Source organism: Pinus tabuliformis, chromosome 9 (assembly GCF_031772625.1).
Source record: "Pinus tabuliformis cultivar Carrire ecotype Pingquan chromosome 9, CPIR1, whole genome shotgun sequence".
In the NCBI taxonomy this organism is placed as follows: Eukaryota; Viridiplantae; Streptophyta; class Pinopsida; order Pinales; family Pinaceae; genus Pinus; species Pinus tabuliformis.
Window position 1 is genome coordinate 739,204,507 of NC_142307.1, and position 16,287 is coordinate 739,220,793.

The 16,287-nt window shown below is 36.4% G+C and overlaps 2 protein-coding genes across 2 annotated transcripts; both read left to right on the forward strand.

Annotated features, from left to right (window-relative positions):
* The first annotated feature begins 4,177 nt into the window (after positions 1–4,177).
* On the forward strand, positions 4,178–4,780 carry LOC149150815 (disease resistance protein At4g27190-like). The gene has a single exon (XM_089442956.1). It carries the CDS (start codon positions 4,178–4,180, stop codon positions 4,778–4,780), a length of 603 nt encoding a protein of 200 aa, XP_089299082.1.
* Positions 4,781–9,039: 4,259 nt separating this feature from the next.
* Positions 9,040–12,303, forward strand: LOC149150816 (disease resistance protein At4g27190-like). Its single transcript, XM_089442957.1, has 3 exons — positions 9,040–9,927; positions 10,037–10,448; positions 10,492–12,303. Exons 1-3 carry the CDS (start codon positions 9,395–9,397, stop codon positions 12,301–12,303), a joined length of 2,757 nt encoding a protein of 918 aa, XP_089299083.1. The 5' UTR covers positions 9,040–9,394.
* Positions 12,304–16,287: the final 3,984 nt, after the last annotated feature.

Genomic DNA, 16,287 nt, shown 5'->3' on the forward strand with positions numbered 1-16,287 from the left:
GGAATATGATGTTAGCATGATGTGGCAGTCTAGCAATACACATGACAACATATGATTGGCTCTGATAAGCTACAGTGGCAGCTGACATCAGCATCACGTGGCAGGTATATTCAACCTTATTGGGTAGGCTAATGGGATAGAGCTAGGTGACACGTGTCACCACTATGGAGTTGCCATGTGGAGTGATGACATATTGGAGGTCGGCATATTGAAGGATGAAGACATTGGAACTCTAGAACAATTGGAGTTTGGACAAGTTCTGATAAAGAGGGCTTTTGGTATTAGGTTGACACCTGGTCGTGAGAGTTCAAAGAACCAAGGGAACATAGTAGTTAAAAAAGGGAGAATTGCCCCCGACAGGAGTTTGAAGGCTTAACACCTTAATGCTAAGCGGAAACTCCCAACTCTCAGTCCTATGATGATTAATGCGGTGAGCCTTAAGCAGAAGGAGCTAAGGTTCAATCGGAACTTCACAGAAGTTACGATTCAAAGGGGGCTCCAATATGGCATTAAGCCGATGGACACTGGCCAGGTCATATGAGACAGTAAATGCTCTGGGAGCTAAAGCTATTGAAATTGAGGAGTATCATAACATTGCACCATTTTGGAGTAACAATGTGGAATTTATCCGATAAGACAGTTCAAAGAGTTAAAGGTGTATGGGTCGGTAGCTGCTGTGAGGTTGAATGCAGGAGCAGAGGAGTTGTTCTCAGGAGTAATGACGATTGTCAAAGATTGTTGGGTCAAGGTAGCAAGGACCATGATCTTAAGGAAGGAGTGTTGGGCCTACCTTGAGGTGAGACAATCCATCTCTATGCTCCTATGCACGTTTTAGTGAGTTAAGTGGATGAATGGATCGACTACCAAAGAACAAATGTAGATTGGCGGAGTTGGTTCATGGAGTGAGATGGATCAAAAGAAAACTCTAAGACAAGGCAATGAGGACAATGGTCCATAGTGAAGCCATGGAAAAGTACAACTAAGTTGTGTGAAACCATGAATAAGCATGGAAGAGCCTCAGTGATAGGAGATTCGTTGACAGAGAGGGCGATGCCTCATTGGAGTGTGCAGGTGGACTGAGAATTAATTCTTAGTATGGAGAAACTGTCAAGTGGCCATTCTCATGTTTAATTCATTAGCAAAGACCAAGTCAGATGCAATAGTAGAATGGAAAATCTATGCTGAAATACACTCATGTAGTGTGAATACAAGACAGGAGTGGCAACATCAATTAGTGGGAAGCAGAGGAACAAAACCCATGAGCTCAGATGAGCAACGTGGGGAAGCAACATTGTTGCTAGAGAGATAAGTGGAAAAGCACCGTGTGTGTGTGCTGCTATGTAAGGCTGAGAAAACTAGTTCTGCAGAGAAAGGTTGATAGTGCTTATGCAGAGGTAAGAGACCTTGAGAGCCACAATGTCGTGTGAGAAAGGCCGAAGATTGCGAGACGATGAGAGAGAGAGAGGGATATATATATATATATATGGAGAGAGAGAGTGTATGCGAGCTGATATAGAGAGATAAAGAAGGAGAGACATAAGGAGATAGAGATATAGATGGATGGGGCAAGAGGGAAGAAGAGAGAGACAAATAAAGGGAGGGAGGAATATATATATATAAAGAGAGAGAGAGACAGAGAGAGACATGTGTTCAGGGGATTGAGTTAGAGAGACAAATAAGGAGAGATGGAGGGAGGTATAGATATAGATGGCAGAGGGGAGAGGGAAGAAGAGGAAGATAGAGAAAGGGAGGGAGAGGTGGAGAGAGCGGGAAGAAGAAAGAGACACACAAAGACAAATACATACATAGGGGTTAGATATAAAAAGTCATGAATATTTTAGTTTTTCACTAAAATAGATGTATTGGATTTAGTTTAGTTATTGATTTCTAATCCTAGTTGATCGCTTGCACTAGATGCATTGATTTTAGTGTAGATGTCAATTTCTAATCCAATTTGATTGCTTGCACTAGATGCATTGGTTTCAATGTAGATATTGATTTCTAATCCTATTTGATTGCTTGCACTAGATGCATTGCTTTTAGTGTAGATGTTGATTTCTAATCATATTTGTTTGTTTGCACTAGATTCATTGATTTTAGTGTAGATGTTGATTTCTAATTTTATTTGATTGTTTGCATTAGATGCGTTGATTTCAGTGCAGATGTTGATTTCTAATTTGATGCAACTAGATGTATGATGTACATTAATTTCAAAGTAATTAGTTTAATAATGTGCATTGATTTCATTGTAATCGCATCTCACCCCCCATCTATATCCCTATCTCCCATTGTCTCTCCTTCTTTATCTCTCTATCTCGCCCCCAAGCATACACACTCTCTCTCTCCATATCTATCTATCTCTCTCTCCCCCTCCCTTTTCCACTCCCTCTCTCTTTAACACTTCTCTCTCCATATCTATATCTCTTTCTCCCTCTATGTATTTGTCGCTCTATTCTTCCCTCTCTCCCCCCCTCCATCTATATCTCTATCTCACCACCAAAACATACAAACTCTCTCTCAATGTGCACACATAAATATTATTCATGACGTGAATTGACTTCTTTGTTATAGTAATTCAACCATAAATACAATACTTGAATTTTCATTCTAAATAAAATGTTCACGTACCTGAAATGTCTTCCTCTGAAAATTGTAAACTATTTGTAATTGGCTACATTCTTATTATTCCCATTTTCTATCATTCAACATTGTTAATCACTTTGCATTCAAACATGGTAATATAGAATAACTAATAGGTGTGACAATAAAAATAGTAGAATTAAATAGTTTCAGATTGATCATTCAACATTGTTACATTGTCACTTTTCACTTAAATTTTTTATTTCATCATTCAAGTTACTATTAGTCTCTCTCATCTTAGCTAATTGAAGTAACTAAGAAAAGTTAAAGTTAAATTGACCAAATTAATATTAGACATATTTAGCATATTTAAAATGATGAAAATAATTATGTGTTCAACAAATTTTGTATCACTGCACACTACTGAAACCAACCTAGATCCATCTTAACCATGGATCTATCAAGCGCCAAGAGGGATCAAATCTCTCGAGGTGCAAGCGTTTCCTCAAGTTTTGCACTAAAAAGAAAGGTTTGCACCTCGAGAGATTTGATCCCTCTCGGCGTTTGATAGATCCGAGATTAAGATGGATCTAAACTGGTTACTTTACAAAATTAATATTCACAATAATCATTCAACCTCAAAACAATTTCTTCTAAAAATATAGACAAAACACAAACAAAAAACGTTCCCTTTTAGAACTAATTTTCAAAAACATTATTACTCATATTCAATTCAATATGCATTAAACAAGTTAATTTAAACCTAAATCTAATTAAATTGAACAATACTTCGAAAAAAAAATTAATGTTAAATGTTTTTTTTGCAATAAATAAATAATTAAATAAAAAACCTTTACTTTACCTAAGGATGAAAAAAACATATGTATTTATTAAATGTTAATAAAAAAATAATATTGAAAAAAAATGAAAGCGAGAGATTTGAACGATTTAAAGAAGAAAATAATAAAATATTTGGCATTTTCTTCAAATGATTTTTCATTTTTGATATAAAGTTTTATGGTGGGATATGTCTTTACGCATCGTATCCAATCGTTAGATGCACAAGACGTGACCACACAACCATTTCTTCCCTTCTTTTCTTACTCTGACATCCTCTTGTTGCCTACACCACAGAGCTGCTAGACTCGAAGCATAATATGCCAACGCAAAAGCAACACGCAAAGCATAAGTTGCCAAGAAGAGTCTTGGCTGCTGTGGTCCAAAGGTAGGGACTTGTACTGCGACAGCCTCCACAGGTTTAGAGGTTTAGTCTCCACAAATTTAATAGAGATTTAGACAAAACTGTGTATGATTGACTCCCAATCAATTGGTTGCAGAGGCTCCACCATGCTCTTGATGATGCCAAATGTGTTGTGGATCACGCCCAACCACAAAAATGATGTCTATAATGTTTCCTCTACAAACCAACACTCTCAACACAAGTTAGACAATGGAATACAAATTTCGATCGACTCTTTATCGATCTTGAAAGGGATTTTTCAATACTTGGCAACATTGATAGGACTGTTTCCTGTGCACCAGATCGAGCTTTGTGGGATCGGGGATCAAAGATGACCAAATGTGATTGCAGAGATAGATGGAGAATGAAGATCATCAATTTTACAGAATTGGTGTTTTTGGCATGGGAGGCATTGGCAACACATATCTCCTCAAAACAATCTTCAACGCCTACAAGAAAGGTAATTTGTTCAAAGCCAGAATTTGGGCAATTGTTTCTCAAAATTATAGCATTTCAGGTTTGCAGGCTGATATTTCAAAGCAAGTCAATTTAGATCTTGGGAGAAACTCTAATGTTGAGTTAGCAAATATGGATCTCTATGCATGTTTGAGGGAAAATAAATGTATTATCATATTAGATGATTTGTGGAGGGAAATTCAACTGGACGAAGAATTGGGCACCCCTGTGGATAATGATAAAGATAGCAGAGTCCTAATATCTACATGCAGGTTTGATATGCTTAGAAGAATGGGGGCAGATGACTTCTCCATAGAAATACAACCGCTATTCAGGGATGAAGGGTGGCAATTGTTCTGCAAGGGAGCTTTCAAAACCGACAGTGCTCCAACAAAAGATATAGAGAATGTGGCCACACAAATTGGGGAAGAGTGTAATGGTCTGTTGTTGGCCATAAATGTTGTAGCGACAGCCATGAGGGGTAAAACTAGTGTAAATGACTAGCATCTTCCTTTCAGTCAGATCAAAAATATGGATCCTAGTTTTCTAGGATACAATGACATTGATGAAGGTCTCTATCAGCCTATAAAATGGAGTTATGATCGTTTGCCTGGTTCCAATTTCAAGAATTTCTTTTTATATTGTGTTACCTTTCCCGAAGATTGGTGGTTCAATGTAGACTCCTTAGTGGAAATGTGGATAGGGGAGGGGCTAGTCAATAGTAGAGAGACCAGCTATTTAATGGACTTGGGACTCAGGTATGTAGATTTATTAGTAGAACGTTGCTTGTTTCAGAGTGTTTATAATGACTATGGGCATAGGAAGATACAGGTTCACGATGTTGTCCATGACTTGGAAATGAATATTGCGGAGAAGGAAGAGAAATGCCTCTTCAAGACACGTAATTTAATTTACCATTCTTTCATTTTATATGTAATTTAATTTTACTTTCTATATATAGGATTATTTAATAACCATGATGCAAGAGATTATTGGTTGCTCAAAAAATTATAAACTAACTTAGATTCATTTTAATTTCAGATTACAACGATTAAATTTTAAGATGAATATCAGCTAGTTGTAAACATAAGCATAATATTGTTGGATAGTTGGCATTGTCTAGATGGCCAGTGGTCTAGTGAAAATATTTGCAAGTGTGTTGGAATTAATGTCAACAATCGTGTTGGGAAGATGTGTTGCGCAGTTGGCATTGCCTAACTATTGGCAGGAGTGTTGGCATTGATGTCAACTAAACTAGATTAGATGCTTGTTGCAACAGGTGTTGGCAGTGATGGCCCAGGAGGAATCTCATGTAGCTGCAAGCTTCATGTAGAGAATCATCATAGTAGCAGTCTTACTAAAGAAGCCATAAAATGATCACCTTGGTGTTTGTGAGTTCAGCTGCCCAGAGAGTCAAGGAGAAGAGATTTTGTAGCAATTTTGTTGGTAGAATATGGATTCAAAGCCTACATTGGACCCTCTCTATTGGAAAGTTCTCTGAAATAAGCTTTCCAACGATATGCGTAAGTTCAAAAATGGATTCCTGGATCAAAAGATATGGTTTGTTGAAGTTCAGGGTTGTGATGCCTTGAGGAGGATGAAATATCGGAATATCAGAGGTCAGCATATCGACACTTAGGATATCGGAGTATCGACATATCGGAGATCAGAATATTAGAGGTCCAGCATATTGACGCACCGGAATATCGGTGCATTGGCATATCAGAGAAAAAGATGTCGGAGGTCAGCATATCAGCACATCGATATATCAGAGAACAAGATGTCGGAGGTCAACATATCGAAGCATTGACATATCGGGGATTAGAATTTCAGAGGTCGGCATATCAATGATATCAAAATATTGGAGGTTCGGTACATCGAAGCAGGTTGTATCGGAGGTTGGAGGATATCGGAACCCCAAAGATTGACATATCAGAACATCGACATATTGGGGATCGGAATATCGGTACTTGTTAAAGTGAGGAACCTTTAAAAGTTACGATATTCGATAAGTGTTGATAAGCCTTTATAAGCACCGAGGAATGCCAAAAGAAGATTAACAAATGATTTTGGTGCAAAACCAAAGGTTGATGGAGCCTCTTCTCTCTCCTCTAGCAGGACACATGGTAGCATATGATTAGCCCTGATAAGCCAGGTGGCATCTGACATGAGCATGATGTGGTAGTATGATAGGACAAATGGCAGCATATGGTTGGCTCCGATAAACTACAGTGGAATATGATGTCAGTATGATGTGGCAGTCCAGCAGGACACATGACAGCATATGATTGGCTCTGATAAGCTACAGTGGCAGTTGGCGTCAGCATCACGTGGCAGGTATATTGAACCTTATTGGGTAGGCTAATGGGATAGAGCTGGGTGACACGTGTCACCACTATGGAGTTGCCATGTGGAGTGATGACATATTTGAGGTCGGCATATCGAAGGATGAAGACACAAAACTCTAGAACAATTGGAGTTTGGAAAAGTTTTGATAAAGAGGGCTTCCGGTATTAGGTTGACACCTAGTCATCAGAGTTTAAAGAACCAAGGGCGCAGAGTAGTTAACAAAGGGAGAATGGCCCCCAACAGAAGTTTGAAGGCTTAACACCTTAATGCTAAGTGGAAACTCACAACTCTCGGTCCTATGATGATAAATGTGGTGAGCCTTAAGCAAAAGGAGCTAAGGTTCAATCAGAACTTCACAGAAGTTACGATTCAAAGGGGGCTCCAATATGGCATTAAGCCGATGGACACTGGCCAGGTCATATGAGGCAGTAAATGCTCTGGGAGCTAAAGCTATCGAAATTGAGGAGTATCATAACATTGCACCATTTTTGAGTAACAATGTGGAATTTATCTGATAAGACAGTTCAAAGAGTTAAAGGTGTATGGGTCGGCAACTGTGAGGTTGAATGTAGGAGCAGAGGAGTTGTTCTCAGGAGTAATGACGACTGTCAAAGATTGTTGGGTCAAGGTAGCAAGGACCACGATCTTAAGGAAGGAGTGTTGGGCCTACCTTGAGGTGAGACAATCCATCTCTATGCTCCTATGCACGTCTTAGTGAGTTAAGTGAATGAATGGATTAGCTACCAAAGAACAAATGTAGATTGGCGGAGTTGGTTCATGGAGTCAGATGGATCAACAGAAAACTCTGAGACAAGGCAACGAGGATAATGGTCCATAGTGAAGCCATGACAAAGTACAACTAAGTTGTGTGAAACCATGAATAAGCATGGAAGAGCCTCAGTGATAGGAGATTTGTTCACAGAGAGGATGATGCCTCATTGGAGTGTATAGGTGGACTGAGAATTAATTCTCAGTATGGAGAAACTGTCAAGTGGCCATAATCATGTTTAATGCATTAGCAGAGACCAAGTCAGATGCAATAGTAGAATGGAAAATCTATGCTGAAATACACTCGTGTAGTGTGAATACAAGACAGGAGCGGCAACATCAATTAGTGGGAAGCAGAGGAACAAAACCCATGAACTCAGATGAGCAACATGGGGGAAACAACATTGTTGCTAGAGAGATAAGTGGAAAAGCACCGTGTGTGTGCTGCTATGTAAGGCTAAGAAAGCTAGTTCTGCAAAGAAAGGTTGAGAGTGCCTATGCAGAGGTAAGAGACCTCAAGAGCCACACTGCTGTGTGAGAAAGGCCGAAGATTGCGAGACGATGAGGGGAGGGGAGAGAGAGAGGGATATATATATATATATATATATATATATATATATATATATATATATATATATATATATATATATATATATATATATATATATATATTATTTCATCATTTTTCATCATTCAAGTTACTATCAGTCTCTCTCATCTCAACAAACTGAGATAACTAAGAAAAGTTAAAGTTAAATTGACCAAATTAATATTAGACATATTTAGCATATTTAAAATGATCAAAATAATTATATGTTCAACAAATTTTGTATCACTGCACACTACTGAAACCAACCTAGATCCATCTTAACCATGGATCTATCAAGCACCAAGAGGGATCAAATCTCTCGAGGTGCAAGCCTTTCCTCAAATTTTGCACTTAAAAAAAGGTTTGCACCTCGAGAGATTTGATCCCTCTCAGCACTTGATAGATCCGAGATTAAGATGGATCTAAACTGGTTACTTTACAAAATTAATATTCACAATAATCATTCAACCTCAAAACAATTTCTTCTAAAATATAGACAAAACACAAACAAAAACCATTCCCTTTTAAAAACTAATTTTCAAAAACAGTATTACTCATATTCAATTCAATATGCATTAAACAAGTTAATTTAAACCTAAATATAATTAAATTGAACCGTACTTAGAAAAAAAATAATATTAAAAGTGTTTTTTTTGCAATAAATAAATAATTAAATAAAAAACCTTTACTTTACCTAAGGATGAAAAAAACATATGTATTTATTAAATGTTAATAAAAAAATAATATTGAAAAAAAATGAAAGCGAGAGATTTGAACGATTTATAAAAGAAAATAATAAAATATTTGGCATATTCTTCAAATGATTTTTCATTTTTGATTTAAAGTTTTGTGGTGGGATGTGTCTTCACGCATCGTATCCAATCGTTAGATGCACAAGACGTGACCACACAACCATTTCTTCCCATTTCCTCCCTGCTTTTCTTACTCCGACATCCTCTTTAATGATCCAATCAGATTTAATAGAGATTTCTAATCTGATTAGGTAAGGAGGTTTCTCCTAATTTTCTCTCAGTTCCTGCATACAAGTTAGTACCGCAGTTTATCCTATTTTCCTCTTTGTTCCTACATACAAGTTAGTTGCAAACTTTTGTCTGCATATTCATTCTGTGCTCTGCTGTGCTTTTGTTTGAAGTTGCAAAAGCCGTGTTTCTAAATTTATCTGCACACCATCAACAACTTTTTTCATTGCAATTTTTGCCATAATTTCTTTTCATCTCAGGCTCCTAGCTTAATCTAAATTTCTCTGCACAACATCAACATTTTTCATTACATTTTTTTCTGAGAATTTCTGCTATTCTCACACTCTTCGCTAATCTCATCCCTCGCAAGCTGCTTCGGTAGCATCGAACATCCTTCGACTCATCACCTCTATTTGTATTTTCGAATCAGCAATGGCTCAATCTTCCTCAGCCTCCGCAACAGCCTCCACCGCTCCTGATTCCGACTACGATGTGTTTATTAGCCATCGTGGTCCGGATGTCAAGAAAACTTTCGCCAGCCATCTCTACCGGAGCCTGAAATCACATGGGTTGCGAGTGTTTCTAGATCAGCCTGAGTTGCAACGGGGAGAGTACTTAATTCCTCAGATTGAAGCGGCTATTCGATCTGCCTCAGTGCACGTGGCTATTTTTTCCAAAGGATATGCCGAATCAACCTGGTGTCTTCAAGAACTGGTCTCAATGTTGGAGTCAAATTTTCCAGTAATACCGGTGTTTTACAACGTGAAGCCTGCGGAGCTCCGGTGGACGCAGGGCAAAGAAGGGGGGTATGCTAAAGCCTTCGAGGAACTAGAAAAGAAAACCACAGTTGATCGTGACACTGGTTTAAAGAAGTGGCGGTATGAGACCACCCTAATTAAAAAATGGAGAAATGCGCTTTCTAAAGCTGCAGGAATAAGCGGTTTTGAGCTGGAAGCGTGTAACGGGTGAGAACTTAAACACTTCTCTGGTTATTGTATTATGTTAGGTGATATATGCATAGACTTTCTTTTCTCATTACTTCGCTCTATTTTCTTTTTTCTTGTGAATAACCAGCGATGAGGGAAAGCTGTTAGATGATGTGGTTGAAGGGGTTTTAAACAAGGTGAAGAAACCAGCTAAAGTAACCGTTTCTTCTGCACCACTGCTTCAGCCAGTACCGCAGTCGGGCTTTGTGGGAAAGCGGATCAAACATGACCAGGATCGATTGCAGAGATGGCTGGAAAATGAAGATCATCAATTTCGCATAATTGGTGTCTACGGCATGGGAGGCATCGGCAAAACATCTCTCCTCAAAACACTCTTCAACGCCTACAAGAAAGGTAATCTGTTCGAAGCCGTAATTTGGACAGTTGTTTCTCAGAATTGTAGCATTTCAGGGTTACAGGCTGATATTGCAAAGCAAATCAATTTAGATCTTGGGAGCAGCTCTAGTGTTGAGTTAGCAAAGATGGAGCTTTCTGCATGTCTGAGGGAAAAGAAATTTTGATATGTGGAGGGAACTTCAACTGGATGATAAAGGTAGCAGAGTCCTAATCTCTACGCGCAGCTCTGATGTGGTTAATAGAATGGGGGCAGATGACTTTTCCATACAAATACAACCGCTATCCAGGGATGAAGGGTGGCAATTGTTCTGCAGAGGAGCTTTCAAAACAGGCAGTGCTCCGACAGAAGATATAGGGAATGTGGCCACAAAAATTGCGGGAGAGTGTAACGGTCTGCCGTTGGCCATAAATGTTATAGCGGCAGCCATGAAGGGTAAGACTAGTGTAAATCACTGGCATCTTGCTTTGTGTCAGATCAAAAATATGGATCCTACTTTTCTAGGATACAGTGGCATTGATCAAGATCTTTATAGGCGGCTTAAATGGAGTTACGATTGTTTGCCTGACACCGTCTTGAGGAACTGCTTTTTATATTGTGCTACCTTACCTGAAGATTGGAAGTGGCCGGCGACGTCCTTAGTGGAAATGTGGATAGGGGAGGGGCTGGTCAAAAGCAGAGAGACCAGCTATTTAATGGACTTGGGACTCAGGTATGTAGATTTATTAGTAGAACGCTGCTTGTTTCAGAGTGTTTATGATGATATTGGGTCTAGGGGGATACAGGTTCACGACCTTGTCCATGACTTGGCAATGTATATTGCTGAGAATGAAGAGCAATGTTTCTTCAGGACACGTCAAAACCTCCAAGAGTTTCCGGCCGCTGAAAAAGGGATCCATAATTGCAAAAGAATAGCAATTGGCCATAACAATATTTCTGATTTGCCAACAGATTTCAGCTGCCCCAACCTCCTCACTTTGATGTTGGACTATAATCAAAGTTTAAGAGAGGTTCCAGATGGCTTTTTAGTCAATCTCACCTCTCTCAGGGTTTTGGATCTGTCTGGCACCAAAATAGAATCGTTGCCCATGTCACTGTGGCATCTTACACAGCTCGAGTGTCTCAATTTGGAGAAGACCTTAATCAAGGATGTACCTGAAGACATATGCAGTCTTTCTCAACTTCAGTTTTTGCGTCTTAATAGCTGTAAAAATCTGGAGTCATTGCCTCCTAAGATAAGAGAACTTGAAAATCTCAAGACTTTAGATTTAGAATATTGTTGTAGCTTAACAGGGATTCCCCGAGAGATCTCTCAACTTACATCATTGAATACATTATTATTGTGGACATCAGAGACAGGGGAAAACAGTATAATGGAGGTGGAGGAAGTGAAGAGTAGTGTTTGCACTTTGAAGGATCTCACCAATTGCTCAAATTTAGTGGGGCTTTCTGTACATGTAAAGGCAGGAATTGAAGTCGAGGGAATACGGGCAGGAATTAAAATGGGTATAATGGGAAGTTGGTTAGATATGAGGGAACTGACATTGGCATTCGCTGCGGAAGACCATGATGTGTTGGAGGATCTCCCCCGAGACATGCAGAGCATGAAGAAGCTACATCGTTTTTCTCTTAAAAATTACCATGGCAGAAGTCTACCCAATTGTATTGCCGAGTTTCCACAATTGGAGAGGTTATATTTGTGGAGATGTTTTCAACTCAGGGATCTTCCTCCCTTGGAGAGGTTGCCAAAGTTAAGGTCATTGTTATTATACAAGTGCACTAGCTTGAAGGTGCTGGGAATAGGGGCATGGGGAAGTGTTCGGGGATTTCCGATGTTAGAAAGTTTGACGCTGAAAGATTTACCTATGTTAGAGAGTCTGGGAAGTTCATCATCAGATATTGTCTGGAATCAACAAAGCCTGCCGAAACTTCAAGTGTTTGACCATAAAAGATTGCCCGTCATTGAAGGGATTGCCCCGAGGGATAGACAAGCTACTTGATTTGGAAACCATAAAAGTTCAACAAAATTGGTGGGAAAAGAATGATGTTGAAATTTTCTTAAAAGAAAAATTACATCATTCAATTGTATTCATTGAATAGTGTAAATATTGAAACAAAAACTAATCATATTTGTCCTTTCTATTTATGTAATGCATTTCATAAGAAAAGTATTATTCTTTCAACAAATAAATTATCAATAATACTGATTTTATCATTTTTAATTTATATTTTTTTTCACAGATTCTATTTAAATTTATTAAAATGGTAAGAAAAATAAATATTAAGTTGAATATTTTAAAAATCAAAAATTAATTTTGAAATTTTAGAAATTTAAATGATTATTTTTTAATTAATTCATTTTAAAAAAATTAACTTTATTAACTTTAAAATTGAATTATAAGAAAAAAAATTATTTAAAAAAGAAAATAAAAAATAAAAAATTACACCATTAATAAATAATACTCAAACTTATTTGACAATTTTTGTTTCAAAATTCATTATTTTACACATATAAATTAGTTAACCTCAGTTGGTTACAATTCATTATTTTACAAATATTTGTATACCAGCAACGGAATACCGTTTCTACTTAGACGTTTGAGTCTGTCATGGCCGGTGGAGGCAAGCGCAGAGGCATTGCAGACAAACGTTGACGGAGAATATTGTACAGATCCGTTTTTAAAATTCAGGGCAAAAGTGATTTATTGGTTTTTCACCTAAATTTATTAAGCAGATATACATGAATTTTATGAATTAAAAGTTTAAAGTCGTTATTTGATATTTTTATTTTTAATTAAAATAATAAGATTTTTATTCTATTTAAAAAACAAATAAGTTGACACAATTAATATTATGATAATTTAATTAATTTATAAAATTAAATATATCTAATCTCATTTAATTTTTTAAATGTTAAATGGTTAGTAAAATATATATCAACTAAAATTTCAAATATAAAGTTGGTTTCATATCAATTTTTACATGTAAATTTTATAATTTCAATTTCTTATTATAAGTGATTTCAAGTGTTTAATGAAAATGAAATGATAAAAGTAGATGTTGGTTTGAAAATATATTTATTGGTTATATTCTTTAAAAATAATTAATAAAAATAAATAAAAGAAAAACCAAAAGAATCTTTTGTTTCCTTAGTTGTGTTAAATATTTTGAATTAAACATATTGAAAATCAATTTGGAATTCAAATTTAACTCTGTACAAAAAATTTATTTGCTTTTCACTTTTTTGTTTTTCATTTTTCATTTAAATATGATTGAAATATAATATTTTATAATAAAATATGGTTTACGGAAACCAATGAATTATATATATTAATGGATGAAATTTAGGTTTTGATTTAAAATGAGAAATTACTTTATTTGTCTATGTACAAATTACATTCCGTCAAATTTTCTTAATAATTAGGATTTTGAAATTTTTGAAAAAATAAATAATAACCTAGGGATATCTATAAATAAAATTAATTTCACATTTGTCTTTTATAAACAATAAAGATTCAAATCAATGACTACATTCATGTGTAAGCACTAGACTACAAGAAACTTTTAGTAAAGTATATTATAGAGAAAGAAACATATAAAATGATGAAGCAACTTACTTGAAGAAAGAAACATATAAAATGATGAAGCAACTTTTAAGAAAGAAACATATAGAATGATGAAACAACTTACTTGACATTTAGAACATGTTTAACTAATGATAAGAATTAAAACCAATTATTTCAAAATTAGAATGTGACATTATTCTCATAGCCTCATATATATATTCAAACTTGGCACTATAAAGATATGTGATTTGGTTAAACTTTATTTAACTTTAATAATGAGTGTCTAAAAATGTTGTCGTATTTTCGTCATCTATTCCACTTCACACCATTCTTTGAATATATAATAGATATTGTTAAAGATGTTTCAAAATCAATGTTCCAAGAACAATTTAACATGCATTGTATATATACTTATGTAAAAACTTTAAGATGAAAATAGATCTAAATTTATTAAATAAGATCTCAAGAATTTTATATATATATAGATATATATATATATATATATATATATATATATATATATATATATATATATATTTGCTATCACATATAATCATACATGTGTCATATTATATTACCCTTCACTAGCATTAAAATATCATATTGTGATACATTACAATGTCATAAGATAAATATATTAATTATAAATTGTAAAAGTTAATTAATTCTAAAAAGAAATATAAATTATAAAATATGTACTTTGTAAGAATCATAAAAAAGACATGAGATGCCCCACAGGCCCAACAATGAGCATAATTTAAGAGATTATTTTATAACCATGATGTAAGAGATTATTGGTTACTCAAAAAATTATAAACTAACTTAGATTCATTTTAGCTTTGGATTACAATGATTAAATTTTAAGATGGATATCGGCTAGTTGTAAACATAAGCATAATATTGATGGACAATTGGCGTTGTCTAGATGGCCAGTGGCCAAGTGAAAATATCTACAAGTGTGTTGCCATTAATATCAACAGTCATGCCGAGAAGATGTGTTGGGTAGTTGGCATTGCCTAACTGTTGGAAGGAGTGTTGAGATTGATGTCAACTAGACTAGCTTAAATGCTTGTCGCAACAGATGTTGGCAATGATGGTCCAGGAGGAATCTCATGTTAGTTGTAGGCTTCATGTAGAGAATCATCACATTAGAAAGCTTACTAAAGAAGCCATAAAATGATCACCTTGGTGGTTGTGAGTTTAGTTGTCCAGAGAAACGAGGTGCATAGATTTTACATCAATTTTGTAGGCAACAGATGGGCTGAAAGCCTATATCAGACCCTCTCCATTGGAAATTTCTTTGAATAAGCTTTCCAACAATATGCGAAAGTTCATAAATGGATTCTTGGATCAAAAGATATGGTATGTTGAAGTTCGGGGTTGTGATGCCTTGAGGAGAATGAAATATCGGAATATCGACACTTAGGATATCAGAGTATTGTCATATTGGAGATCAGATGGTCAGAGGTCTAGCATATCGACACATCAGAATATCAGCACATCGGCATATCAGAGAACAAGATGTCGGAGGTTAGCATATCAGTGCATCGACATATCAGAGAACAATATGTCAGAGGTCAGGGTATCGACATATCGTGGATCGAAATGCCAAAGGTCAGCATATCGGTGATATTAGAATATTGGAGGTTTGGTACATCGAAGCAGGCTGTATAGGAGGTTGGAGGATATCGGAACCTCGGAGACCTCAAAATTCCCCTAATGATGACACTGATGACATGGATTGCATGATGACATGACAATGCCAAGCCATTCTTTGTTTCTGCTTGTTTTGTGTCTTCTTGAGAATGATCTGTTTTCTACCTCCATGTGGCTTAGAGATGAGGAGTCTTTAGTGTTATCAGGTCTTGGGATGTGGTTGCAAAATGATGTCCCTTTGTTTTCTCCTGATTGATCAACTTGTATCTTCAAATACAGAGGTGTCTTCTAGAATGATTTCCTTCTCCATCTCCCTCTTCATCATCCTGTCATAGCATGATAGAGTACTTACATATGCAATTCACTCATGACAACACAACATCAGTCCAATAAAACCCCTAGTCTAAGATGTTGCATGATGATCCACTAGTTAAGCTGGAACTGGGTGGAAGGCTGAGGGGGATGCTCAGTGACTGTGCAATTACGTAGCTTAGGCATTCAAGGGTCAAGTTTGAGCCTTAAGACTGTGCAATTTGTAGTTCAGGCTATACTAGGCTTAGGATTGTGTAGTTGGGGAGTTCAAGGAGCTAGGCTGAGGGCTTAAGCACTGAGTTTTCCCACTGCTCAGTGCTAGAAGGACAGGGAGGCCTAGTGATTGTGAAATTAAGTATTTTAGGACCTTAAGGTTGAGGCTTGAGGACCGAGACTATGGAATGTGCAGTTCATCCCTAACTGGAGGGAAGGATTGCGTAGTTTTGGAGC

Bases quoted from the DNA above. Each gene is read 5' to 3' on its own strand.
- LOC149150816 (XM_089442957.1), top strand. From the start codon at position 9,395: ATGGCTCAATCTTCCTCAGCCTCCGCAACAGCCTCCACCGCTCCTGAT. The intron at 9,928-10,036 runs GTGAGAACTTAA...GTGAATAACCAG, and splicing joins GAGCTGGAAGCGTGTAACGG to CGATGAGGGAAAGCTGTTAG. The intron at 10,449-10,491 runs CTGAGGGAAAAG...GAACTTCAACTG, and splicing joins AGATGGAGCTTTCTGCATGT to GATGATAAAGGTAGCAGAGT.
- LOC149150815 (XM_089442956.1), top strand. From the start codon at position 4,178: ATGGAGAATGAAGATCATCAATTTTACAGAATTGGTGTTTTTGGCATG.